We start from the raw sequence: 27,471 nt of genomic DNA on the forward strand, positions 1-27,471 counted from the left end.
AAAGGTTAAGCCTCAGATCAACAGTTTCTTCATTTTGTTGAGATTTCATGATCAGAAGCTTGCCAAAATAAATACTGTACACCTATAGACACACACACACACACAATCATCTTGGTTACATTCAAGATTGGACCTGAGACCAGAATCATACAGTACATGATAAAGTAACCTGTAACCCTAACTTCAGTAGCAGAATATTTCCCTTACATCAGTAAAGTAACAGCCTTTTGAGCTCAAAGTCGGGCTTTGAGAAAACAGGATCGTTTCTAGGATAATTTAATTGGGATAAATTGTTATTTTTCCGTCTTAAGTTCCAAGTAGGTTTCACCGTCCCATTCAAATCTAGAGGATGGGGTGAAAAATTTGTGTTGGTGTTCTCCCATTTGGAGCTCATGGATCTAGAAAAGCTCAGTGGGACAGCAGCTTTGTGTTGAATTAGCTGAAGAAATCTGAGAAACAGTGCAGCGTTTTTCTGTCCTAAAACAATGACCAACACTGCATGATGGTTTGGTAAGTCATTGGCTTGTCTTCCTAAATTAGACGGCAGCTGAGTGCAATGATAGAAGATGTAAACAATGACAAGTGACTTGTGTTGAAACAGCTTACATGGATTCATGAGGGTTGGGACCAGCTAATGACATTTTTACAACTTTCAGGCCCTTGTCTCTAAATACAATAAAATGACTGTAAATACAATAAAATTATACACAGTTTACATCTCCAACATACATTTAAAAGTCATGTTTAGTCAGTTACTGTCAGTGCTTTGTGTCATGAGCTCAGTAAATCAGTTTGGAAGTGAACAGAATGTCTTCAAAACAATTAAATCAACATAAAAAAGGGAGATCTTGGCTTGTTTCATTATAACTGTTATAGGAATCTCAATAAGGCACACATACTGTATTATACTCTTTCTTTCTCTGTGTTACTCTCCCACGTAGCAGCGCTCTGCCGCCCATTGTATGAAACTGTACAGTCCATTACGTTACAATGTCAATGACTTTTTTTTGTGCAAGCAAGTCACGAGTACCTTGACATTAGTCTTTTTAAATAAAGCTGCCCTTCATCTAGGGGTTGTGTACTCAAGAATGAAAGTATGGTGTGGTTTGCACACACTGCAGATGGTGCATAGTTGAAAAGCTGGTCATCTAAGGAGTCGCACCCGTTGTCTCCGTTATTACCCAGGTCTTCTTCACTGGGGGTCGATGGCTTTGACACACCTTCTCCTCCGATAACTGCTGTGTGTCCGCACTCGTTTCCTCCTTCTGCCTCCACAACCATCCACCATGCAACCATCAAACCATCAAACCTGGAGGGAATTCACAGAAATGAGCCTCTGTGTAGTTTTTTGTTATTGTTGTGTATAGGTGTGTGTGTACCGACATTATGAGCAACCAACGGTAAAGGAGTGCAAGGGGCTGACAATATTCCTGTGACCTTAGAATGTAAGAGAGAAGAAGATGAGAAATAAATAAGAGCTAAAGAGAGAGGTAGAGGGGATTGGAACAAGTTGAGGAGGAAGATATGAAAGTGGGGAGAAGGGTACTTGAATTACTTCTTGAAAAGTGTGTGTGTGTGAGAGAGAGAGATCCCTCACCCTCGGTGTGTGTGCAGTGCTGTCCATCAGGCTCTGTCTCAGCAGGCCGGTCACCACCTCCAGCTCCTGCTCGGCCTCGTGGACATTGGGGTCCAGCTGGAGGACTTCCTGCAGGTCACTGCTGGCCGACAGGTAGTCCTGGAGGGGTGGAACACACACAAACACACACACACACACACACACACACACAAGGTGCATAAGTACTGCATGAACTGTGACAATGTGTGAAGACTCACACTGCTAATAAACTGTTCCTCATCTCTTCATGTATTATCTTCTTGGTTCAGACATGCATGCGGATGGACACTTCATTATGTATTTTTACCTGTAATCCCTTATAGGCCAGCGCCCGTCTGTAGAAGGCCTTCTTATTCAGCGGCTCCAGCTGCAGAGCGGAGTCACAGTCCTGTTTGGCCTCTTCATGGCGGTTCAGTTTCAGGAAGCAAATGGCTCTGGAGGAGGGAAAAGGAGAGGACAGGAACCCAAGAGGGTGGCATGTTGATTCCTGCCACTTAAAATGCACCAATATCGCTTTTTTGCTACTGACAGTGACATCTTACTGACAGTGATTACAGATTTAAAAGACCAGAGTTGAAGAAATATCTGTATGATCACTTAGTGCCCTCTACTGTCTTTCCCATTATATTGTCCTTAAAGAGGAATATGGTTCAGTTGAAGAGTTGACATGTTACTCCTATAGCCGAGGACAGACCAGTCAGTTTTTAACATGAATAATTCCAAAAATAGATGACTAAGACCTGAACATGTGATGTCATTAAAATGAGTAGCCAGGAGGCCTGTCTGAGGATAAAACTGGTTCAGAACTGATAACTCTACTACAGAATAAAACTCATTTGGGTATGAAAACCCAAATATTCATCGGGCCCTAAAATTTTGTCTACATTTTACTGTCTACAGAGCTGCTTTCTGGCTCTGGGAGAGCATTGTTCTTGCTCATGACGTCACTAATTATAGTTTCATTGACAAATTCTTCTTAATAGCATCTTTTTCTGTAGATTTGCCTGGAGCCTTTACCACATTCAGTCGGTATTTGTTTTGTGTTTTGTTTTGTTTTGTGTTTCTTTGCCATGGCAGTTTTCTTTCTCATCCAAATGTGACTGACAAGGTTTTGTTATACTTGAGTAGCATATTGTTCTGAACCTCACACATTTTCTTCAGATGTATGAATGAATATATGGATTTTAACATGGCCAAGAGATGCCTAATTATCTACAGGTTGTAATATATATAACATTTATTTAACTAGGAAGTCACATTGAGATTAAAACCTCTTTTACAAGTGAGACCTAGCCAAGACAGGGTCAAATAGCAGCAGCAAACGCAAAACAGGACAACAACATCAAATCACAACAGCAACAATAGGTATGACAAGAATACATTACATAATAAAGTGCATAAACAAAAACAAGGCAGCAATATTTAATCAAGTGTTTGTTAGTTGAAGCAACTGCAGCTAACAGTGACCACTTCCATTATTCTGAGTTTAAAATCATTTAAAGAGGTAACGGTATCAAGTTTAAGATTGGCCTGCAAATCGTTCCAGGACCAAGGACCATAGTAGAACAGGCTTGATTTGCCATCCTCTGTTCTGCAAGAAGGCACTTTAAACTGAAGCCATTTGTGTGACCTAAGATTATGACTGCTTTGCAAAGGTAAAAACTTCTGGCTTAAGTAAGTAGGTCATTTGCCTGAAATAATCTTATAGACTAAAATGTACCAGTGTTGAAGCCTACGCAAAGTGAGGGATGACCATCCTACCATGCTGTATAAGGTTCAATGATGGTTCCTACAGCTATCATTATTGACATACCCCAGGGCTGAGTGATACAGGGGATCGAGTTTGGACAAGGTGGACGTTGAGGCAAACCTATAGACAATGTCACCAAAATCAATCTGAGTCAGAAAAAGGCCAGCAACCAAACGTTTTCTTGATGCCATGGAAAAACAGGACTTTAGCCTGTACAGAAAGCCCAGTGTAAATTTTAATTTCTTAGCGAGATGGTCAATGAGGAATTTGAAATTTAAACTTTTGTCCAACCAAATTCCCAAGTATTTGTAATTATCAACAGACTGAATAGAGACACCATCAAGGGTATTGATGGAGAGGGTTGGAGCCTTTTTATGCCCAGGGGAGAAAACCATAGTTTTAGTTTTGGTTGAGTGTAAAAGCAATTTCAGATCCGATAGGGCGTGTTGCAGGGTGTTGAAATCAGTCTGCAGATTAGAAAAGGCCATCTCTGTGGTGGGGGCACAGGAGTACATGACTGTATCGTCTGCATACAGATGGTACTTGCAGAATTTGAAGTTATCACAAATATTGTTAATATAAACTAGAAAGAGCAAGGGTCCCAAAACCAATGTAAATTTGCTGCTATTACTTTAACTCAATAGAATTTAGAAAGATCCTGGAGTTATAATCACTAGATAGACAAGAAATATCAAATTTAACTTCAACAACTGGACCTTTGTCCCTGAAGCAGACAGGTGTTTTTTTTTTAGAGTTCCATTCAAGAACAACAGGTATAAACTCTGGCTGTAGCAAGGATCAAATGTTTCTCTAACCACCAAGCCATCCTGCCGCCTGCGATGATAAAGACTTCAAGCAGGAGTCTTAGGTTGTGTCACGCCTACCTGTTCGTGTAGAGAGGGCATTCGTTAGGTTTTATTTTGAGACATTCACTGTATTTCTCCAGAGCCTCTTGGAAGCGGCCTTTCTTCACCAGGTCGTTGCCTTCCAGTTTCAGTGCTGTGAAGCGGGTCTCTTGTTTTCTGGCTGTCCAGGCAAAAATAAGGAAAAAAGATGAAAGAAGAAAGAAAGCAATTTTATAATCTTACTGCTGTGAAGCAAAAGGCAAATGAATTCCCCCTGATTAGTCTAAACAATTGGCAATATGGCTGAAATCTTGAACGTTTATTATCTGAATAGTTCATTTTCTTTCAATAAACAATGACTTCAGTGTCAATGGAAGTTATGGATATAATGTTCCACATGTCAAAGCTGATTGTTTTAAATGTGTTTGTGTCACAAGAAAACTCTCCCATCGATTCAGTGTGCAGACATTTTCAGGGGTGATCAATAAATCCATCAGGAACGGTCTGAATGGGCCAGAGTGCTGAGAGAGCAACTGTATCTTATGACTTGGAGAAAACACACACACACACACACACACACACACACACACACACACACACACACACACACACACGCACAGATAACCGTAACTTGGCCTTTATTGAAAGGCCCAATTATTGATACAAAGTCTAAATTATTTGACTAGCGCGACAAGTTGTGAGCCAACAAGGAATATTAAATCAGAGTTTGTCTGAATTTATTCAGATCATCACATCTGGACAAACCTCTTCCACACTGTTTCATATTTAGGGAGAAATTTGTCCAGAAGTACTTTCTGCATGACATTTGCTCTCTTACAAAACAGAAATCCAAGCCTCTAATCATAAATCAGAGACTGAATTTACATACTCTTGCAATGAACTTAAACACTTCAGCAACCTGCTGGTGCTGAAGTGCCTGGTCGCTTTGAAACCAAAAAACTGATGTTGAGTACTGGAAAATCAATCTGTCACAGTAAACCTTTCCAAAGTTTTCCAATTCATGGTCTATAAAACTATACACTGGTATAATATCACAAATTAGGAGCTAGGACAAACTCTTTGCTCTGGCTGTGGGAGACGAGAGCAGTTTGAAATATCAGGAGAGAAATTGGGTGGAAGGCTGGGGAGTTTTATTTTCACCATGAACGACTCAAATAAAATAGTTTGTAAACGTACCCTGTAGTGTATGTTTATAAACAGCCAATCGCATTAATTTGTTTTCATTGACACAGTAACGCCTGGTATAGATCTGACTGTTGGGTTGGAGTTAGGGTTAGGGAAAATATTCAATATATTGAAAAAGTACAGTACAGTCTTTTCCTCAGCTTGCCTCACCTTCTTTTACTTCAGTTAGTGATTTCCTACATTTCCCAGAATGCTTTTCAACAACCCCCCTAGAGAATGTGTGTGAACTTGTTGCATTCAGCTGTGGGTTGTACGTGTAAGTGGAGAGAGCGATAGCGAAAACACAGTAACAGCAAGAGAGAGAGAGATTCCAGTGGAGAAAAGGTGAGAGTCGTGCCCCTTACTCAAAACACAACATGTCTTTTGACTGCATTGCATTCTGGTCTATTGAGGCTGCTGTCAGTGGAGAAAGTGGTCTCTCTGCCTCTCCTACGATGGATTTCTCCCTTTATGACTGTTGAACGTTGATGCAAAACAGTGAGTCTAGAAAGAAGCCCTTGCTCTTTGATTGTGAGGGACTGACACCAAAACCTGACGTTTACTGTTGATGTTTTAGACATCTGAATTTCTTTTCCTTTCAAACTCTGTTGTAGCTGCACTGGAAATATCTCAACATGAAATTACATTGTCTATGGCCAGTTATCCATGAGAATAAGCAAAAATACACCACCATACAACAAAATGGACCCAGAAATTCATCTCCAATAGCTATTTTTAAAGTGTTTCAGGGTGGATTTTTCCTTTAATAGCACAAAGTGTTGCATGACCCTTGTAGTAAAATAGAATTTTATCAGTGAAAACAAGGCCTTGGCTTTTATCTTCACCCATCATTCATTACATTACAGCACTGACAAAGAGTAGAACAGTCTGTTTGCCCAACAACAGCAGTGTGCTATTCTGAGATAAGCTCTGCTCTGCCTCTGTGCTATAACCACTAAGTGTTTGTGTTTGTGTTTGTGTGTGTGTGTGTGTGTGTGTGTGTGTGTGTGTGTGTGTGTGTGTGTGTGTGTGTGTGTGTGTGTGAGTCTGTTCAAATCTCTGCTAACCTCAACAATATTTAAATCTTATGTATTATAATTTCATGTAGTGGATCCAAATAAAGCATTTCAATTGTATGTGTGTGTGTGTGTGTGTGTGTGTGTGTGTGTGTGTGTGTGTATGTCATTTATTTATTTAAAATTTATTGAAATTTATTGAAATTTTTCTGGTACAGGATATAAACCCTCCACACCAGACTCTACAACTCAAAAACAAACAACCATACAACAACAAAAATACCACAATATAGGTTTTTTTTTTTTAAATCACAATAATTTCACAGATAATCACAAATAATCACAAATCAGCTTTATAATTATACAAAATATCCTTTGTTGACCAGAATTTATCCAATCTATTTTTAAAATAATTGAATAAACTGAAGGAGCCTGCACTACACCCTCTGTGAAGAAGTTTTTTCTCTTTTCAGAGAAACACCTTAGTGGAAATAATTTTAAAGAGTTCCCTCTTAACTCAAACCTATTATTCCAAAAGTGGATGACAGGCTCGGCTGTGGTATCATATATTCTGTGAACAAGCTTATAGACCTCAATCATGTCTCTATGTCTCCTGAATACTAGAGTTGGTAGTTGTAATTTTCTTAATCTCTCTTCATATGACATCTCTTTCAGACCTGGAATTAGTTTAGTAGCTCTTCTCTGAACCCTCTCGATTTTTCCAATATATTTTTATTTATAAGGACGTGTTTTTGTGCTATGTGTTTTTGTATATCTGTCCACTATACATCTATGTATATATATACAGTACTGTGCAAAAGTCTTAGGCATATGTCAAAGATATCCATAAAGCGAAGATGTTTTCAAAACTAATGAAATGAAAAGTTTCTGAATATCAAAAATTTACAATAAACAGCAGTCTACTGACACACTAATGCAGAAAACAAATAAACATCTAAGACTTCTAAGAAAGTATATAAAAATCTAGGGTGCCTAAGACTTTTGCACAGTACTGTATATGTGTGTTTGCATGCATGTGTATGCATTTGTGTATGTATGCATGTGTGTGTTGGAGCGTGCGGTGCCTTCTCATCCCTGTCTGCAGCAGCCTACAGGAAACCTGACCTGGATTGTTCCATTACAGCAGCACTACAGTCAGTGTAGATCGCCTTCCCCTCTGCATTATTGATGGTCCTCCCAAACACACACACACACACACACATGCACACACACACACACACACAGCCTTTCAAGCAGGAATGCCTCCACCACTGCTCAGCATTTACACACTCTGACTGACCCACTTCTGCTGCGGCTGAGGCTTTCTCAAATGGCCTGAATTGCAGAATTATTATCACCTTACACTCTCACAGTTATACACAGTAATAGCTACACTTGCGTAAGCTGAACAGTGTGTGTGTGCGTGTGTGGTGTGTCTGTGGTGTGTGTGGTGTGTGAGTGAGTGGGTTATACACCTTCCTTCCATGCATCTTTATTGTGTCAAACGTATCTCTACACAGTTCCCATCGAGACATTTAACCACTCGGTGAGTCGAGAGGAAGTGACATCACTGACCTTCCTCCTGCGCGGCCCTGGCGGCGCGGGCCTGGCTGACCTCAGCGCTGACCGGCTTCTCTCTGTGGTGCTGCTGGACGGACAGCGGGACCACGGGAATCTCTGGGAGCTTCTCTCTCCACTGCGGCCCGTCCTGCTCAATCAGCATCTTGGTGATTCTAGTGTGCAAATGAAGAAGGCTTGTGAGGAGGTCAGCTGAATACAGTCCTCTGGTGGAAATGTCCTTCTTCTTCTAATTAAAGAGTCCACTTCTGTAATAGCTAGATCAGTGGTGCAGCCATCTATCATGCTGACAGGGGCAGGATTTGTGTGTTTCAGTCTGCTTGATGCTAAGAAGAGGCTAAACCTCAGAGGAAGCTACAGCTGAAGAGCTTCTTTCCAAACTGAGAAATTCACCAGATGATAAAAGTGACATGTACTGCTACAAAATGATTGATAAGTTAAAACACGTTACAGTACTTTTTAAGGGATAGTAGGAATTTTAAGTCCATGGTTGACAAATTGATTTAAAATGTTTTTACTGACTGGATATACTGTTAGTGAAAGAAGAACTTAACTTATTGATTTCCCTCCAAAATGAATATATAGCATTTTGAAATAGGGCTCATCCTTGCTAACATGAAGGAACACATGCAATCCAAATGCACAGAATGAATTTGAGCGGTGATGACTGGGAATGATTGATCATAACCCAAGATATGTAGGACTGAGTATACTCAACCTGCTAAATTTGAGGAGAAATTGAGGGAAAATAATTGAGTCTCTGCCCCCTCCTCCTGTTTAATTTTAACAAATCCCTGCCCCAGACATTAACGGCCTTTCCCAGGCTGGGAGAACGGACGCTCTCCATGGTGCTGAACATGGTACTTCAACCCAGGGGTGCAGCATCAAGGTGCCACACTGTACAGACCAGTGGGTGTCAACCATGTGCTATCAAGGCCCAAGAGTCTGCAGTTCTTCATTCCAAAAAACACTATAGTAGCTGATTTCACTGATTTGCATGTCTTCAATCAGAGAGGAAGAACTAATCAGTGAAATCACCTGGTGTTGTGGTTGATTAGAATGAAAACCAGCATACTGTTGGGCCTTGAAGGCACATGGTTGATAAACACTGGCTTATCACATATCTATGGCAAATCCATAATGTAATCATCTGTAGCCCATTTAGCATTAGTACTCCACAATCTACATTTTCTCCCAATATCTGCATTTCTTTTTACTATTTATTTTGTCTCCATGACTACATTCTGCCTGTTTTGCAGTCAGTAGGAATGACTCCTATTCCCTCCAAGTATATTTCCATGGAAACTTACCCAGTTCTTCAGCTCTTAGCACTGAGAAGAGCCAGGATGAATGAACTTTGATACTGCAACTTCTAGATCGCTTGTCCACTTACTAGAAGTTACAGCACCCACGTGAAAGTGGCTCAAATTTCCTTCCTGGTGCCCTTGACAGATCCCTGCTGGCCAGTGGTGAAATTTACTCTAATGTCTGTCAGTGTGTTCGGCCCACCTGTGGACGCTGTCGTGGGCCGCCTGCACCCCGGTATCTATCTGCAGGACAGTCTTGTAATCCACGTAGGCCTTCCTGTAGCGCTCCAGTGACTCATAGGCCATGGCTCTGCGCAGCAGGGGCTTCAGGGAGTAGGGCTGCAGCTCCAGGGCCCTAAGAGGATCAAAGAGACGCACAGACAGAGGATCAAACCCCCGACTCCACGCACATCGTGTCACAGGTGTAATGAGATTGATCTGCCACTCTCAATGTATAAATGTGTGCGTGTGTTTTAGATAGAGGGATTCCTGCAGCCTCAACCCCGAGGTTGCTCACACTATTCCAGACTAAACCTCTTCCCTATTCACAAACAAATATGAATATGTGTGTGTTTGCCTGCTTGTTTGGAGTTTTTCTCCTTTTTTGCATTTTGGCTTCATTGATCAGCACAAAGCGGCAGGAAAGATAAGAGGGGCCGACATGCAACATAAGCTACAAGCTGGACTTGAACTCACACCGTCATCAAAAACAAACGGCATGTGTCCGTGTCTGCTGCTCCATGACACGTCCCTACATACAGTCTAACTTTCTGAAAGACGGTGAGCAGCAGCAGTTACACAAACTAACTGTTTAAGCCTTTAGCCGTGTGTTAAGCCCCAGTCTATGACAATCACACCCAGGGCATTATGGACTTATTACAGAGTGGAAATCCCTCTTCCCCAGACGTCATTATATCGTAGGCAGCGCTGGGAAAACATGGGCTCCGTTCCCCCATATCAGGTAGCAACTAGTAGTGTTCTATTCTATTCTATTCTATTCTATTCTATTCTAGGTTTAGTCTTTTGACTATTTCAATACTGTGAGGAAAGTGCAGAGGGCAACCTCTGGTAATGAATTGGCTGAGATCAACTATTAATATATTGATGCACACTGTGTCACACTATGCTCACAATTTTCTGTCAGTACTGAATGTGTACAGAACAGATAGCAACCAACACACTCCATACAGGAATTACTAAAACTGTAATTTGTAACTAAAGCTACAAAAACTAAAACCTAAAAACTTTCGTTATGAGACAGAAAAACAAAATGAAGAACTAGCAAACTTATCTCAGATCTAATGGAAACTAAACTGAGATGGACACAATACACAAACATACAAACACAGACATGACAAACAAAATACTTCTGCATGTCTGCAAACAGACAAAGAGACAGAAACACACACAGAGCTGACACAGCCTCCTACCTGGTACAGTCCTGTATGCAGTCTGCGCTGTTTCCATCCTTGAGGTAGCAGGCAGCTCTGTTGGAGTGGAGAATACCAAGGTCTTCTGGGCTGTCGATGCCTGCAGGACAAACCACAGAACAGACTTTTACAGTTTTTCAGCTCTAAGACTCCATTCATCTTTGACCCCAACACATAACACGCCGGTCTAGAGCAAAGCATTTACAACACATTATCAACGGCTCTGCATTTACCACGGTCGGAATAAGAGGATTTGCTTAGCAGTTGTGACTGCGTGGCCTTAGCCTTGGGTGCTCCAGACCAGGGAAAAGTCCAGACTGCAGAAACAGCTCAAGTCAACATAGTTAGAGCAGACCGCCTAGAGATGCTGAGTGGGTGAATGGACGGACAGATGGATGGATGTGTTGTCAGTCCATCCAGTAGTCGTTTTCTACATCTCTTTTCTCCTGTGGGCCTCCATTGCAGCTTCACTACTGCTAGTACTGATGGCAATGTTTATATCTCATACTTCTGCACATCTTGCATCATCTCTGGATGTTTTGTTTGGTAAAACAGACAGCTTCAAAGCTTCAGGTTTTGTTTTTATATATATATTTTTTAATAAAAGAGATCATCGCACAAGGCTGTCAGTGCTTTTCTCTAAGAGTCTGTCTTTTATGCGTCTGCTCTGATCTTAAGTCTAGTCTAATCTTTTTAAGCCTGTCTCCAGTGCTGCAAAAATAGCCATTACTCTTGCCAGCTACTGTATTAAAAGTTGGCTGAGTGCTCTTACATTCAATCATACCTAAGAGCCCTATGCACCAGTACATGACTTCAATCTACGGTCAGGAAGGTTTCCCTGTGCCAAGAAGACACTGAGTAACTCCCTTGCCTTACAAAATCTAAATCGACCTCAACAAAGTCTTCCCATGTCTCTGTTCGGTTCTACTGATGTGATGTCTGTTTAAAAACCTCCATCAGTCCCAGTCCCAAGCACAGTGAGGTTTAGCACTCAGCCCGTTATCTGGACAGATGTGAAAACAGAACTGACCTTATACACTTGCTCTTACTTTCATCCTATACTGGCACTTCTGTGTGGGATGGTACAGAGAGGAGATTGCGCAGCGTTGTCTTAAAAGCACAGTGCGTTCATAATTGAAATGGGATACTCTGGAGTTTTGAGCCATATGACACTCCAAGTGAACTTATATCTGATACCCTTATGAGGGCTGATACACAGATGCTAGAAGGAGATATCTGCCTCTCTGCCATCCATCTGTTGCCTTGCCTAAATGTTTGTGGCCTATTCTACATCAGAAGTTGCGTAGTAAAGATAAGACTGTCTTCATCAAAAAGCACAAAACACTGAAACTGTTGGACCCAGGTTATTTTTCAAAACAGATGTGAAGGTGTATACAGCCACATTTCCATTGGCCTGCAGTTGTGATTCCTCATTAGGATTTAACACACTGCTGTGGCATACAACTATCACTGGGACAGACAATGTCAAGATACTGTTGTCTATATTCATGCTGTTAGGTAGGATATTTTGTCCATGTATATCAAGTTTAATAAAACACAATGTTATGCCTAGCTACATTATGGGGAGATGTCTGAGGGTGACGTATGTTGTTCCTGAGATGGATTTGTATAATCAACACAGCTAGTTCTCCTTGGATGAAACAGATATTGAAATAGAGTTGATAGCTGTAAGAAAACAGCCAAACTGTCCATAGTGCTGCCCTACCTGCGTCAGTACAGCCGTCAATAGCCTGGCTGTATTTCTCCACGGCGTCCCCAAACTGCCCATGCTTGAAGAGGTGGTTGCCCTCATTCTTGAGCCGGGCCAGGTGAGGAGGAAGGGCACCGGCCGGGGCGTCCAGATAGCTGGTGTCCACCGCGGGGGCCGGGGGGCCGTCCCGGCTCTCCTGTCCTCCGGGATGGCTTTTTTCCTTCTGAGTACCGTTGGCCACCCCCTTCTCCGGAGATCCCTTGCCCCGGGGCTTCTCCGCGCTGCCTCCCGGACCCCGGCCTCGCCTCCTGCTCCCCGGTGTGGCCTGATCCGATTTCGCTCCCCCTCCTCCGCTGCCCGGGGGTTTCTCCTGTGCGTTCCCCATAGCTGCACTCTCTCTCTCTGCAGAGTGTGTCCAATCTCGCCCTCCCTCCCTCTCTCTAACCCTCCCTCACTCTCCCTCTCTCAAAGCTGCAGCTAAGTCCGTCACCGGTTGGGGGGATTTCTGCTGGACACGCCCCCTGGATGACACGTCAGTGGTGACGTCAGTGGAGGGGGAGGTGTTGTAGCATTGCAGTGCTGCAGCAGGACGCCTCTGATGGGAGATCCTCAGTTTAGACTTCAGAGCAAAGGGCTCGACTGAAGTGGAGCAGTCATGAGTGCCTTTAATGCGGACTAAAGGAGACATTAATATCTGTCATTTAATGCTTCATGTAACATATTTTCAATGTGAACACCTCGCCAAATATCACCTAAACAGGGCTTTATGAGACTAAAACACTCCTTGTATTATCTAAGGTAATTTCCCCATTAAACAGAGCAGGTCAAATAAAACAAACTCTTTAGCATTTCAATATTCAGAGCCACAATTTTTAATCTCCCAAATACACCCACAGTACACGTAATACTGCAGCCAGCTCAGGCATTGCTTCTTTATTCAGTATTCAAATCGAAATTTGGCTGAACTTTAAATTAAAGGTTTCATTCCAAAATGCTATTTATCCATTTTGGAAAAAATATCTGAAAAACTAAATTATGTCCTCAAAAAATGAACTATTTTATAAGCAAGTCTTAAGATGACTCCTAACATCAACAGTAATGCATAATGTTCTTAACATTCATGTCAGCAGTCAATATGGGAGAGTGGGTGTCAATTTATTTTTTTAAATGGTGGGTATCTCATTTTGAAACGTAAAGGAGTGCTTTGTTCCAGTGAATTGATTATCAGCATGCTTCATGGCTGAGACTTTCTTCCCTCTTTTGCTTCTAGGAATGGGGAAACCAACCAAGTTTCTGTTGCTGAATGGAAGAGGACTTATTTGGATTTCTGCACCTGTAGTGCTGCATTCACTTAAACTCACCATGTTTAATTCTCTGGCTATATCGAGGAGTTCCTTTCCAACATTTACACTGCTAATAATCTTTAGAAACAATTTGAGACAAAATGCCATGATTGCCATTATTTCAAGTGAATTCTCTATTTGAAGAGTTTTGTTACAAAAAATCTCATTTCAACAACATGACACCTTCTCTTACAAAATGATTGATAGAAAACATTAAAATAAATTATAGTACTTTTTAAATGATAACAGGTACCTTCAGTCATTGAGTGACAACATAACACTTTTATGGACTGGGTCATTTACATGTTACAGGGATTGAATGAACCTTCAAGGGATTTTTCCCCACAATGATATATATATATATATATATATAGCTTTTGTTTTTTGTTTTAAATTGAAACCCCTCAATTCATCTTCCAAAGTTAATAATAACTAACTAATTGGGGGAAATATATGTATGGGCACTGGGTATGAGGGTAAATGGTCATAAAGGGTGGAATCAAATAAGTACAAACAGTGAAAACAATGAAGTTCAGTGAAAATCTTGTTTATAATAAACCATAACTTTCATCCATCACTCTTGGGTAAACACAGAATAAAAAACAGCACTGTTTGTGAGGCATCTGCATAAAAATGGTAATTTTTGACCGGAATTCAGAAATCTGTGGTCAAGCCTGGTGTATGTCAGAGTTTATGGAGTTGTGATCCTATTTATTTACATGGTCATACACTACAAAAATAGCACACAACAAAAACAAACAATCAGAAGCGCTGCCCTCTTCTTCACCGGGCATCGAAAACAACCACTGGAATCAAAGAGTCAAGGAAATACATAGTTATCACACTCAGTATGTATAAAAAAAGCAGCCTTGTCCTGTATGACAATGCAATTTGGTTATATAGAAAATGAATTTTCATGGCAATAATCGAATGAAGTGCTATTGTGTATCATTTTTACAATGAAATTTTTTTGCCATCAAAGAAACTTGCATTTGTTCAATCCCTCCATCTCTATATAATATGACTATGGGCACCCAGTCAAGCCATGTCCTACTGGAATTGTCCAGTAATCAGAAAAACAACAAGTATAAAACATTTAAAAACCTCCTGAAATCTTCTCATCCCTATAATCTGCATGATAATGTCTTGGCAAAGAACGTAGCCTACACTCTTTGATAAGTTTACTGCAAAGTTTCCCATTAGAGACAAATACAAATCCATTCTCTGCCACTCACACTCTCTCTCTCTCTCACACCTCAAAGGATACATCTCTTTGTTCTCTTCTTGTACATGATCCTGTAGCCACACTCTCTGCATCGGATTGGATCACGGGCCTTGATTTCATTTTCAGTGTGGCATTCTACAAGGAAAGAAGGAAAGAAGTTAAGGAGAACACTCTTACATAAGAACTATTACACAGTCTACACGCAGTCTTAACTATATAATTATTCAGTTATCCAAAGCCAGCTTAATGTCTGCTGACAAGTTGTCTGTATTGGACGTTGGATCATGGTTGAAAATACTCAACATGCAACAATAACTGCAAGGCAAAAAGATGACAATAAACAAACTGTCAACTGAATGTCTACAATGTAAATGTATTTACAAAATGAGCTTGCAAACAGCTGAATCCTGGGCTTTTCATGTGCAACAGTGCCTAGATAATTAATGAGAGCGGTCATAGGAGAATGGCAAGGAGAATAGCAAGAATCATGGAAGTAACAGGAGTCAGCATGAACAAGCATCAGGTTTCTGACTCCTCATAACATCTGTATCCCAAAAGATTCAGGCTTTTCTCAAGCTAAAACTTGCTCTGACCTAGTTCTTGATGGGTGTACCTAACAAACTGGCCATGGAATATACAATCTGCAAGCCACTACTGTGTGCGCACAATGCTCAAAACTCAGTTAAACAATTTTACTTACTTATTTTACATTAACAATGTTATAATCTATGCGTACTTTGCATGTTAGTATTGTGCTTGCATGTGAACATCACCAGCACCAATCACAAGTTTAGATTTCCGGTTCGTGTAACTTTGTTTGGCAAATCAATCTCTTTCTGATTTTGCTACCTGTCCCAAGAACCAAGATTGCAACGTCAAACTGGGAAAATCCATTCTTTGGCTTGTTGTTAGTTTATCTTACAGGGGAACAAACGGAGAAAGTTATATGCGAGCTTTTAGGCAGCGCATCCTCTACTTTACCTCCACAAATGTAGATCATCGGCTGCTGCTTGGGCGGCTGCATATCTTTCTGGGGATCCATGCTTGTTTCTAAAATAAAGAGGAAAAACTGTTACTGCAGTGTCGTCAGACCATCATCACCATCCTCCTCTGCAGCTAACTCGCTAACAAAGTTGACCAAATAGAAAAGCATGGTGATGCTGACAAGATTAGCCACAGCCGGTGATGTTAGCGTTAGCTGAACAACAGCAGTCACTGGGCAAGCTCAAAAGACACAAAATGAAATAAAAACATAGTAAATGTGAAATATATACACAAAAAACAAGGTATCTCACCGCTTATCTGCGCTAATTGTTAGCTGTTTACTTGTCTTTTCATCTCACACTGGCCACTGCGCACATGCGTAGAACCTATGTCTACCTCGCAACAAAACGGCTTGTGATTGGTCAAGAATTCCTCTATTCCTTCTGGCATATTTTTTAGTTATCGAAATTCGCTCAAACAAATATTTTTTACGGTCTATGGCTCAAACTAATAACGTGGATGCATAGAAAATCTGTATTCTATGTAATAACGTTTATATTTGATTTTTGGTGTTTTATTTAACAGAAGTCATGATTTTTCGATGTGCACTCCGCTTCAACAGAGGGCGCTGTGGTGAAAACTAACCTAACACTGACCGTCTGACGAAGACTCAGCTGGCCCACTAGTTTTTGACAACAACGGCTGTGTCGAGAATGTTCACATCGTGACTATTAGCCCAAACTGCCTCATTTTACCATTCGTTTGCTGCGTGTTTATTTTTTGAAGTTATAAATCATGGAACCCTCTGCGCCCAAAAGGTTTGTACTCGTCCGATTGGCTTCAAACCTGCTTGCAAGCAAATAACTAGCTAAACGGCTAACGTAGGCGGCAGCTGTCTCGCTTAGCTAGCAAACGGCAACGTTACTTAGCTTTGCTAGTTTATCTCAAACTTTCTAGTCATTTAACCTCGTTGTTTAATGGGTCATTCCTTACAGAATTCACAAGCTATGTATTTAGTTTTCAAATAGTGTATTGGCTTGTTTTATTGTCGGGTAACGTTAACGTTTACTTTTTTGTATCACTTTCAACTTCTAGTCAGTAGTTCATGGGGCGTTACAGCTAAACTGAATGGATGCAATTTCACATCTCCCTTTTTGTGGCCGTTATTTGTATTGAAAGTTAGACAAACCATTCTCAACAAGATTAGTTGGTAGCCATTTAGTTCAGCCATGTGCCATAGAGAGCCATGTGTATGCAGGTTTTCATGCCAACCAAGTACGACAGCAGCTGCTTTCGCTGAGCATCTTCAGCCAGAGAGGAACATGAAGTATTTAGTAAGCTGCTGTAGTGTTTGGTTGGAATGAAAACCTACATACATACGGCTCTCTGTCAGGTACATGTTCTGTTTTAGTAGATAGATAGTAATCGAGTTGGTTTGCCTAACTTATATCTGAACCCCTCGTTTTGCTTTTGTGCCTTTGAACAAAACTCCTAACATCTCGTTACTAGCTGTGTGGGCCTTTATTTGTAGTGAAGCTAGGTGCTGGCACCCACTGTTGTTTTGATATCAATTTCTCATTTTGTTCACTTTCTGGTGTGCATTCCCTATTTTAAAGTTCCACTGTTACATTGGGTGAATGTTTTCTTTCTCACAGCAAGCTGAAAAAGCTGAGTGAAGACAGTCTGACCAAACAACCAGAGGAAGTGTTTGATGTTCTGGAGAAGCTAGGTGAAGGGTAAGAAGGGATATCTTCTTTATGTCCATATACACTGCATTGTCCTCAGTGCCCAAGCATATGCTACATAGCTTGGCTGCAGACCCCCACTGACAATTGATTAACCTACATTTCCACAATTGACTGCATCATTTGTCTGGCATTGAGTGGAAACAGCCCAACAGTGCCCGTCAGAGAAAACAGACACAATAGGCAACACTTTTAAAGATGCATCCTATATATTCTTGTTTGATGTAAACATTGTTAAATCAGATATTTATATTGAGAAGACATTACGTTAGAAAATGGTCTCTTGACATATATTCTTAAATTGTGTGTGTGTGTGTGTAGTTCCTATGGCAGCGTGTTCAAGGCCATACACAAGGAGTCGGGCCAGGTGGTGGCCATCAAGCAGGTTCCTGTGGAGTCTGACCTGCAGGAGATCATCAAGGAGATCTCCATCATGCAGCAGTGTGACAGGTTGGAAGCAAACGCACCTTTCTGTTAGAGGCAGCCCCCCCACTTATCCTACACTGCTTGAATGTTGTCCCTGCTGCTAGAAAATGTCTTGTTTTATTTAAAGTAATACTACCAAGGCCTGATGGTTCAGAATGTCTTTCCATTATAAGCATCAAAATATGGTGGTAGCTGCCCCGGCTGCTACAAAACAACAAGTGGAAAGATTGGCACAGGAAAGAATAATTTGATTTTCATGCATTTGTTTTCCAGTTTGACCAAGTCCTAGAAGGTTGTAGCTACCAACTTACTACAATCACTACATAAATGAAAACATTCATGTGGGCCCAATAGTGTTATATTTGCTTGTCTACACCAGATAGTTCTAGATTCGACTTTTCATTTAACAACAGAGGTATTATCTACTGCAGCCATCTGGCTCTGGGATGCCTTGACCTTTGGGGTGATTTTCTCACTTCTGCTATTTTTGTGCTAAGCGGAACTTTGTCTTGTCTTCTGATACCCAAACCATTTTGCTTGTGTGCCATTTCCTCCTAGTCCTTATGTGGTGAAGTACTATGGCAGCTACTTCAAGAACACAGACTTGTGGATTGTCATGGAGTACTGCGGGGCCGGCTCAGTCTCCGACATCATCAGACTGCGCAACAAAACGGTCGGTGCTTCACACCGACTGGTCACATAGTTTCAGTTCTGTATGTGGCCATACTGAAACATTACTGGTTGACCAATGGACAAAGTTTCTCTTCTCTTTGATGTATTTTACTGACAGCAGATACAATTACATATTTATATATCATAGACTGATATCCTTACCAAGCATTTAGCATTGCAGTTTTGTTTGAAAGTTCTACACTTCTTTTCTGTGGTCTAGACATTTGTTGACCAAGACATTGAGGTTTACTGTTTTGTGGTGGTGATACAGCCCCATGACCATTGGCATCACTGAAGCACTCATGATTAAAGCAAAGAGTGCCCTCAAAGCTGTCCTGGCTTTTATACAATTATTATCAACCCATGTGTACCAGCTGAAAGTTTTCTTTAAATCGTGTTCATGCATAAGAATAAAAAGTGAAAAGAAAGCAGGACATATTGCTAAGTAGCTCCCTAGTTATAAGAGTTGACATATCAACACATTCCATATGTCCTAAATCACAGCTAGTTGTGTGTTAGGGGAATAATTAACATGGATGTCTTTGGGGATAATTGGCCAAAAATACCCATTATATAAAAAAAAATCCTATAATTCATATTTTCTCTTCTGTCACACATTCATATTTCTTCATTCATTCTCGGATCTCAACTCATTCCTGTGTTTTCTCTTTCCCTCTCACCTCAGCTGACAGAAGATGAGATTGCCACCATCCTGAAGTCGACACTGAAGGGTCTGGAGTACCTCCACTTCATGAGGAAGATCCATCGGGACATCAAGGCAGGCAACATCCTGCTCAACACAGAGGGACACGCTAAACTGGCAGACTTCGGAGTCGCCGGACAACTAACGGTAACATTATACTGTAGCTCTCACACAAAGTTACCGTTCACAATAATGAGGTGATGGGGATTTATAGCAACAAAGCCAATGGATGTTATAGCTTTCAATATTGTTTAATTTATAGTACCAAATGTGTGCTTGGAATACTACACATTTTTTAGATTAGTTATACCCGGCACTACAAATCCTTATCTTCTAAATGGATTTGTAGTGACCAAGCCAATGGATGTTATTGTATGTTATCAGTCAGTCTTTTATTGATTATGTGAATCCATGTGAATTAATTTCAAAACTTATGTTTAGAATGTGAATAATTGACTGCATCATTTTTTTATCTCTGTGAAGGACACTATGGCAAAGAGAAACACTGTGATCGGGACTCCGTTCTGGATGGCCCCGGAGGTGATCCAGGAGATTGGCTACAACTGTGTGGCCGACATCTGGTCCCTGGGCATCACATCCATAGAGATGGCAGAGGGCAAGCCCCCCTATGCCGACATCCACCCCATGAGAGTGAGTCTGAAATTGGGCAGGGCTGGCTGAAGAAGTGTGTGGAGAGGGTTTTAAATCACTAACAGGCTCCAAGGGAGGGGGGTTTAGACTTGAGGTGCCTAGAAAACAAACATCTGACATGAAATTTCTCTTGGGTTTTCTTATTGTCACTCCATCTCACCCCTATTCTCTTCCTTTCTCTGTTCCACCAGGCAATCTTCATGATCCCCACCAACCCCCCTCCAACATTCAGAAAGCCGGAGCTTTGGACAGATGACTTCACAGACTTTGTGAAGAAGTGTCTGGTCAAGAACCCAGAGCAGAGAGCAACCGCCACACAGCTGCTACAGGTTGGGGAAGGAAACACGCACGCACACACACACACACACACACACACACACACACACACACACACACACACACACACACACACACACACACACACACACACACACACACACACTCACAAAGACATGGACATACAGACATAAACGTGCAGACTTAGGAATAGAAATACATGCTTAGGTGTATACACTTGTAAACGAGGGACAATGGAGACACCTGAATTCATTGTGTATCTACAAGTTTATTATATATAGCATACTGTATAGATATAGTATGTTTTTATAGTTTGCCACCTTCCTGGGTGTTGCAAATGTGTTTGCCATCCTTCTTTTTGTGGAGTTTTGGGTGGTTCAGATTCTCACGGTCAGGCTGGTGACAACTTATGGGAGAGGAGAAATGTTAAAGGTTTTGCCAGAATGCTCTGGAAACATCAGGTGTTTTACATATTATGACTCTACATATAAAACAATTGGACTGTAATGACAATTAAATTACTGATACCCATGAGATAGATAAATCATAACAGACCTTATATCTCTCAACCGACACGTTTATCCACAGCGACTTGCATTGATTGGAACAGAATAATCGTAATTTCTTTGGCATTACAAAGCAACTGCTAGGACAAGTGCAAGAGTAAAGCGAAAAGCTACAGTGTCAAGACAATAGATGTAACAAATATTCACACTGACTCAGGATTATTGTGTTACTCTACATGTTACGCTACTTCCTTTTATTCCCTAACTCTAACCTCTATCACTATAACTAAAATCCCTGCATGCCTTGCCCTAACCTTAACCTAACCCAAATTGTTATCTCATCCGAACCCTGAAGATAACCCTTTCCCTAATGAGGTTGAACAAACAGGCCCAACAAGTGAAGTTATTTTGTCGTGACATCTGATATCCTACCAGATAGTAAAAAGTAGAACACACACACACACCCACTGTTGTGAATTTCTCAAGTAACCTTTTACAAAACTTGCAAAACAATTGCTCACACAAAATTACTCCGCCTCATTGGTTAACAAACTTATTAACAAATTGTACTATACTATCTTATACATTTCAGAGATATTATATCTTAACTTCAGGTAATGATTTTTAATTTCTGCAATTAATAATCATAGAATTTGGCCATACGCAAACACTTGACTTAATTTCACTTAGAATGGCAATTATAGTTGAAAATAGTTAATATGTTTATGTAAAAAATAGGCTAAAATAATTTTTGTCCTCAAATCATTAAGACTAATAATTGTGAATAATGACACACAGTCATAATATCAAGCAAAAAAATTGTGATTATAATTTTACCCACAATTGTGCAGTTCTAATATTGACCCCCACAGACTGGTAAAACTTGGTGCAAACAACAATCTTTTTTGCTGCTGTGAATGTCCAGCACCCGTTCATCAGCCAGGCCAAGCCGGTCACGATCCTGAGGGACCTGATAACTGAGGCCATGGAGATGAAAGCCAAGAGGCAGCAGGAGCAGCAGAGAGAGCTGGAGGAGGAGGACGACAACTCGGTACGTACACCAGGACGTTGCCAACAAGGTTTCTGTAGTCATGGAAACCTGTAACGAGTCATGGGATTTGAAATCTTGTTTTTGGGCCTGGGCTAGTAATGAAAAATTATACATATCCAACCATTCTTTCAGTTAGCTGTCTTAAAACATAACGCTTGGCTGCATGTATATCTGGCTACCATTTGAACAAACAGTAACCCATAGAACAAAGTTCTTGATTTACACAAGTTCCAAGACCTGGGACATTTTAATACAGTATTGAAAAAAAATTAACTACAAATGCAGACAAATATTCCTCCAAGGACTTCAATCTTTTTATAATATTTTTACTATTCTGGTCAGGTGAGACATTCTTCTTGTTTTTCTAATAATAATAATTCTAATAAAGTACTCGTGTTGGTTTTGAAAATTTGCTATCTGTGCGCTTCTTACCTGGCTATCTTGCCCATGCTAAAATGAAAAGTGCTGTAAAGCACCGTTTTGATGAAAGCGGCCACCAGACATCATATGTCTTGTGTCCCCCAGGAGGAGGAGACGGAGGTGGACTCTCACACCATGGTGAAGTCGGGCTCGGAGGGTGCAGGGACGATGCGGGCCACCAGCACCATGAGTGACGGGGCACAGACCATGATTGAACACGGCAGCACCATGCTGGAGTCGGACCTGGGCACCATGGTCATCAACAGTGATGAGGAAGAGGAGGAGGAAGACCAGGGATCTATGAGGAGTGAGCACACACATGACATTAATCTAACAATCGGGAAGGGGAGGGGGGCAAAACTGAAGTGTAATAATCACATTCACACTCCCAGCACAATCATTAGCTTCCAAAATGCTTTTGATTAGACACGTCGATAGTCTCAAAAGGAATTGTGATTAAATAATGTTCAAAAAAATTCTTTAATTAAATTTCTAACCCACTTCTGCATTTTTGGTCTCTGTTAAATTACTTTGTGATCTAAGTGTGTGCTTCAAGAATTGGAACGAGCCTTTCTTCTTCTCCTCCTCTGCAGGGCACGCCACCCCGCAGCAGCCTTTACGCCCATCCTTCATGGATTACTTTGACAAGCAGGACTCCAACAAGGCGGCCCAGCAGCAGGAGAACTACAACCACAACCAGCCTCAGGACCAGCCCGGCTACCACATCCAGGCCAAGAACGTCTTCCCCGACAACTGGAAGGTGCCGCAGGATGGAGACTTTGATTTTGTGAGTAGCGTCTGCCAAAGAGTCTGTGATGGTGTTTCACTTGTTAGAGTGGATGTACACTACAAGATTTCTTGCAGTAATTAATGGGGGTCATTTTTGGCAAAAATTGATGTACTTTGACCTAAATGAATATAGACCAGCATTCCACTGCTAAAAACTGACCCAATTCTCCTGCATAAAATCTCTAAATCCTCCTCAATTGGGCCCCTTTATGACAGCTGCTGTGCCAAAAATGCTCTTTTTTTATTGCATTTTCAAAAGCTTATTTGCTGTAGAGTCTTCCAGCTCATTCCAGTACGACATGTCCTCTCCAGTCATGCCCTCCTGTGTCTCCACTTTATCTTACCTTTCAAGAATTGGAGATCAATACTCAAGATCTGTAGGAACACTATTTCCCTGTAATTACTGAAGCAAGTACATTTTTAAGATCAGGATGGTTCTCCAAAGCCTCTCAGAGAACCGAGAGCTTAAGATCTGCATCCCAGTCCTCAAATAATGTTAGGTGCTCGGGACGGGTCACCTAAATAAACAGTCATTGCAGAGTCTGTGGGTGCGTCTGTAATGATGTACACACAGGATTATCCCCAGTGAGACAAAAAATGACGCTGAGACTGGACGTGTGAGCATGTCCTCTATACATTTTATATAATAAGTGCCATAACTCATCCCTTCTCTATTGTTGTGTGCATTTGTTTGTGTTTGTATTCGTGTGCTGCCACCCAGTTGAAGAACCTGGACTTTGAGGAGCTGCAGATGCGCCTCAGCGCCCTGGACCCCATGATGGAGCGGGAGATTGAGGAGCTGAGGCAGCGCTACACCGCCAAGAGGCAGCCCATCCTGGACGCCATGGATGCCAAGAAACGACGGCAGCAGAACTTCTGAGTGCTGCTCCCTGTTGCCTTCTCCCCTTGCCTGGGTTTCCCAAAACCACCTGTTTAGCACTAAATTGATCTGTGTCCCATTGACTCAGACGAACTAAGATGACCGTAGTGCTCCTTTTGGAAGCCCAGTGCTGTTCTGACCTGGTACCGACTGACTGCTAACTAAGTTCTGACTGCAGGAGGAAAGGACAGTTGGCCTTCATGGTGGTCTATGGAAGTGGATAGTCCTTTTCCAGTGTGACGTCCATTTTGGCTCCTGTAATAGAAATCCACACTCATGAGCCTTGCTACTTTGTCTCAAACCTGTTCTCTTCCATTCTGATTCTTCTCTGGACCGGTGGTAAAGACGAGCCTCCTCCCAGTCCCTTCTTACTGGTTTCTACAGTTACTGTGAAGTTACTTTCCCATGAACGACCCTCAGGACAATGAGAGAACCAAGCCATGGCCATCATTCATCTGAAAGTCATGAAATGCACTTCCCCTTTCCTAGTGAAAATTACTTTTCATTACATGCAGCTTTCTGGAAACCACTGTCAACACATAAGGAAGGATATCCACCCCGACACCCAGGCCAACATTGCATCTAGCTTTTAGCAGCAGCAGGGGTAAACCGCAGCGTTGAATAACCAGTGGTCTTTTTTTCCTTGAACTTTTTACTTTCATTGTACATATAGTATATAACCAAGTTTGGAAATGTCCACAACAAAAGCTGTGGAGGTTTGTCATTGACCAAAGACAATCAAGATGATTATGATTAAGTTGAGAATGCCTTAAATTTGAAACCTGGTTTTCAAAAGCAAAGCAATGTAAGTACCCAAGTAGTTGGATGGCTTAGCCCATTTTCTCGCTTGGAATAAGTTTAAGTGGATTGTGAAAGCCGCAATGTTTGTCAAAATAGAATGAAATAATTTGGATAGTAAAGAACGGATCATGCATGTCTTCAATCGTTTGTGGACCATAAAACTTTGAATTTGAGTTTATTAGTCTATATTTCATTTCTTTAAATGTTTTTTTTTTTCATGTATGATGTTCTGAGCTACTTCATTCATCCAGTGCACCAGCTATATTGGCAGACTCCATGTATCTTAGTGCCTCATAACACCCCTGTCCCAGTTCTCTGTCCCCTCTCTGAGCACAGACTCACTGACTGCTCTCCATGAATTGGAAATCAAAGCCTTTGGCAAATTGATCCACTGCTCTCCTTGAATTGAAAACCACAGAACCGGCACAGAAATTCATTCCTTTGTCCAAAAAAAAAAAGTCCTCTAAGATTTCCATACAATACAAAAGCATTCCAAAATCCCTGTAGGACGTCTGTCTTAGTCTCACTGGACACGTTTTCTGTTAATTTCTTAAGGATTGGTTCTAAACTATATTAAGATTAAATTCTTCAGATTCAATTAGGATTTTCCCATCGAGGTCCAGAAGGGCGTTTTTGACCAGGGTTCCTAAACCAAACCTAGAGGCATCTTCTATGTAAAGCAATGGAGAAGCTGACAACAGTTCAGGGCTAATTGTGTTAAACTATAGGCTTCAGGGCATGACTTGTACTGTAAACTATTGCATGGCTGTAGTCTGCTTTAGGAGAAAGGCTTCTGACATCAGATTGAGATAACAGACTCAAGATATTGCCTGATATACTTGGGTTAAATAAGTATATTTCAGCAACCCAGCGTGAGAAAGCAAACTATCTCTCCCCCAAGTTGTTGTTTTCCACTAGACTATAAAAGGCTAATTGTGTCCCGATGTTGAGGCGAGAAGTTATAAATGAAGGAAATGCGGTGAGGTGCCTGATAAGAGATATCTGTTCATGTTCTGTTCGTTTTTGACAGCAAGGAAATGTTTTTCATGATGCTGTCCAGGGCAATGATTGAATGTGTGGTGTGAAATCTTTTCTCCTTTTTATGTAAGTGAGGTTAAAAGGCTAATATAGTCTTATCGTTTAGATCACTTTACTGAAGGTATACAGCTATGATAGTTCATAATAGTGTATGTGCCATTGGAATCTTTTATAACAAGCTAATAACATGTTTGGTGTCTTTATGAAGGAAACTACTGGCTGTAATTTGATTCGGGTGTTGATGTAGGACATTATGAGTTATGACACTTTAAATTAATTCTGACTTATAATACTACATGCATGTATACCTGCAGTAAAGTGTCCATTTGCCTATAAGTTGCTGTTACATCCATATGAATGTTAATATTCAGCCTTGGCCCATACAAATTACTTATAAAGTGATGTTTTAATGACACAGTGATCTTATAATTGGACTTGTTACACTAGCAGCACACCTTTTATGTCAATTATCTGATCAATAATGTGGCCAAATTGGGTGATTCAGGTTTAAACACCTGAATCCAAATTTGAATCGATAATATCTCTGATGCTAAGTCAACATCTGTTGTTGTTTTGTTTTGTTTTTCTTCACATTTTGTTGTTTTGATGCACAAACTTAATGGGACCAGGTCGACCAATGCTTTTCACAGAAATCATTAACATGCTCGTCATGAATTTACCTTGTTATTCGCTCATAAATGCTTTTCACTCTTTCTATATATATTAAGTCTGCAGAGCATTGGCAACTTACAAGCATTTCACACTTATTTATTAAATGTTTTTAAACTTTTGCTTTTTCTTTTTGTGACACTGGTTTAAATATGGTAGCTGATTTAGCTGTTAATATTTTTGCCCTTTGTCAAATATATGTGGCTTGGTTTATGCTTGTTTTAGACTATGCATGTTTATGATTATGTTTGCTGTGTAGTGGAATGATAATGTATTAACTGCACAGCTAGAGTACTGTCAGTTTGGAAGGTGGCTTTTTCAGCTTTTAACACAAACTATTTCCTCTGTACAGTAACATACCCAGATGAAAGATCATGTTGGTAAGAATCTGCCATATTCAGTAGAGTGATCTGGAAAATCACTTTTTTTTTTTTCTTTTTTTTTGTATGATTTCGTTTCATTTTATTTCACGATTATTTCCACTATACACATGTAATGACTGAGGGTGAAGAGTGGAATGTAACCATATGTTTAAAACTCTAATTTATTATCTGTTTGTTATACTTTATAAAGTTTTGAAAAGGTGCAAGTAATAAAAGTTCCTTATAGGCAATCCTACCTGCACTGGAATGCTTTTATCTTATCTTAAACATAAAAAGACGGCTTTCTTTACACACTTGAACTTCTGGGTCTGGGTCTCTCCCAGCAGAAATCATCATATATCTATAATTGTTCATCCAAGTGAAGACACCTGTCGCTACCGTAAGTGTTCTACTATGAACGCAGCTGTTTTTGACCTACATGCTGCTTGTACGCTATATCCAAGAGATACCA

At 40.8% G+C, this 27,471-nt stretch overlaps 3 protein-coding genes across 5 annotated transcripts; 1 reads left to right on the top strand and 2 right to left on the bottom strand.

Moving 5' to 3' along the window:
- Window positions 1–1,303: 1,303 nt before the first annotated feature.
- On the bottom strand, window positions 1,304–12,822 carry spag1a (sperm associated antigen 1a). The gene is made up of 8 exons (XM_071522116.1): window positions 12,453–12,822; window positions 10,727–10,826; window positions 9,499–9,651; window positions 7,987–8,144; window positions 4,250–4,391; window positions 1,923–2,049; window positions 1,598–1,735; window positions 1,304–1,309 (listed from the first exon to the last, which is right to left on the bottom strand). Exons 1-8 carry the CDS (start codon window positions 12,820–12,822, stop codon window positions 1,304–1,306), a joined length of 1,194 nt encoding a protein of 397 aa, XP_071378217.1.
- A 1,489-nt stretch (window positions 12,823–14,311) lies between these two features.
- On the bottom strand, window positions 14,312–16,390 carry polr2k (RNA polymerase II, I and III subunit K). The gene is made up of 4 exons (XM_071522115.1): window positions 16,301–16,390; window positions 15,987–16,055; window positions 15,048–15,140; window positions 14,312–14,586 (listed from the first exon to the last, which is right to left on the bottom strand). Exons 2-4 carry the CDS (start codon window positions 16,045–16,047, stop codon window positions 14,564–14,566), a joined length of 177 nt encoding a protein of 58 aa, XP_071378216.1. The 5' UTR covers window positions 16,048–16,055; window positions 16,301–16,390; the 3' UTR covers window positions 14,312–14,563.
- A 281-nt stretch (window positions 16,391–16,671) lies between these two features.
- On the top strand, window positions 16,672–27,250 carry stk3 (serine/threonine kinase 3 (STE20 homolog, yeast)). 3 transcript variants are annotated; one of them, XM_071522100.1, is made up of 12 exons: window positions 16,672–16,807; window positions 17,645–17,725; window positions 18,056–18,184; window positions 18,719–18,833; window positions 19,518–19,682; window positions 20,019–20,186; window positions 20,378–20,515; window positions 21,915–22,040; window positions 22,566–22,767; window positions 23,054–23,247; window positions 23,659–23,661; window positions 23,971–27,250. In XM_071522100.1, the coding sequence occupies exons 1-12, from the start codon at window positions 16,785–16,787 to the stop codon at window positions 24,127–24,129; spliced, it is 1,503 nt and encodes a 500-aa protein (XP_071378201.1). In that variant the 5' UTR covers window positions 16,672–16,784; the 3' UTR covers window positions 24,130–27,250. The 3 variants fall into 3 exon arrangements, with proteins under 3 accessions (XP_071378201.1, XP_071378199.1, XP_071378200.1); XM_071522098.1 differs by lacking the exon at window positions 23,659–23,661; XM_071522099.1 differs by lacking the exon at window positions 23,659–23,661 and having other exon boundaries at window positions 22,569–22,767.
- The last annotated feature ends 221 nt before the right edge of the window (window positions 27,251–27,471 follow it).

The sequence above is a fragment of the Centroberyx affinis genome, unplaced genomic scaffold (assembly GCF_046629955.1).
Source record: "Centroberyx affinis isolate AG114_WGS23_722 - 3 ecotype Tasmania unplaced genomic scaffold, CSIRO-AGI_Caff_v1 ptg000952l_1, whole genome shotgun sequence".
In the NCBI taxonomy this organism is placed as follows: domain Eukaryota; kingdom Metazoa; phylum Chordata; class Actinopteri; order Beryciformes; family Berycidae; genus Centroberyx; species Centroberyx affinis.

Bases quoted from the DNA above. Each gene is read 5' to 3' on its own strand.
- stk3 (XM_071522100.1), top strand. From the start codon at position 16,785: ATGGAACCCTCTGCGCCCAAAAG. The intron at 20,516-21,914 runs GTTGGGGAAGGA...GTGAATGTCCAG, and splicing joins CCGCCACACAGCTGCTACAG to CACCCGTTCATCAGCCAGGC. The intron at 22,768-23,053 runs GTGAGCACACAC...CCTCCTCTGCAG, and splicing joins AGACCAGGGATCTATGAGGA to GGCACGCCACCCCGCAGCAG.
- polr2k (XM_071522115.1), bottom strand. From the start codon at position 16,047: ATGGATCCCCAGAAAGATATGCAGCCGCCCAAGCAGCAGCCGATGATC. The intron at 15,141-15,986 runs GTAAAGTAGAGG...CTTTCCTTGTAG, and splicing joins GATGATCTACATTTGTGGAG to AATGCCACACTGAAAATGAA. The intron at 14,587-15,047 runs GTATCCTTTGAG...CTTTGATTCCAG, and splicing joins CAAGAAGAGAACAAAGAGAT to TGGTTGTTTTCGATGCCCGG.
- spag1a (XM_071522116.1), bottom strand. From the start codon at position 12,822: ATGGGGAACGCACAGGAGAAACCCCCGGGCAGCGGAGGAGGGGGAGCG. The intron at 9,652-10,726 runs GTAGGAGGCTGT...TGATCCTCTTAG, and splicing joins TGCATACAGGACTGTACCAG to GGCCCTGGAGCTGCAGCCCT. The intron at 2,050-4,249 runs GTAGGCGTGACA...TCCCTCCTCCAG, and splicing joins TGCCCTCTCTACACGAACAG to AGCCATTTGCTTCCTGAAAC.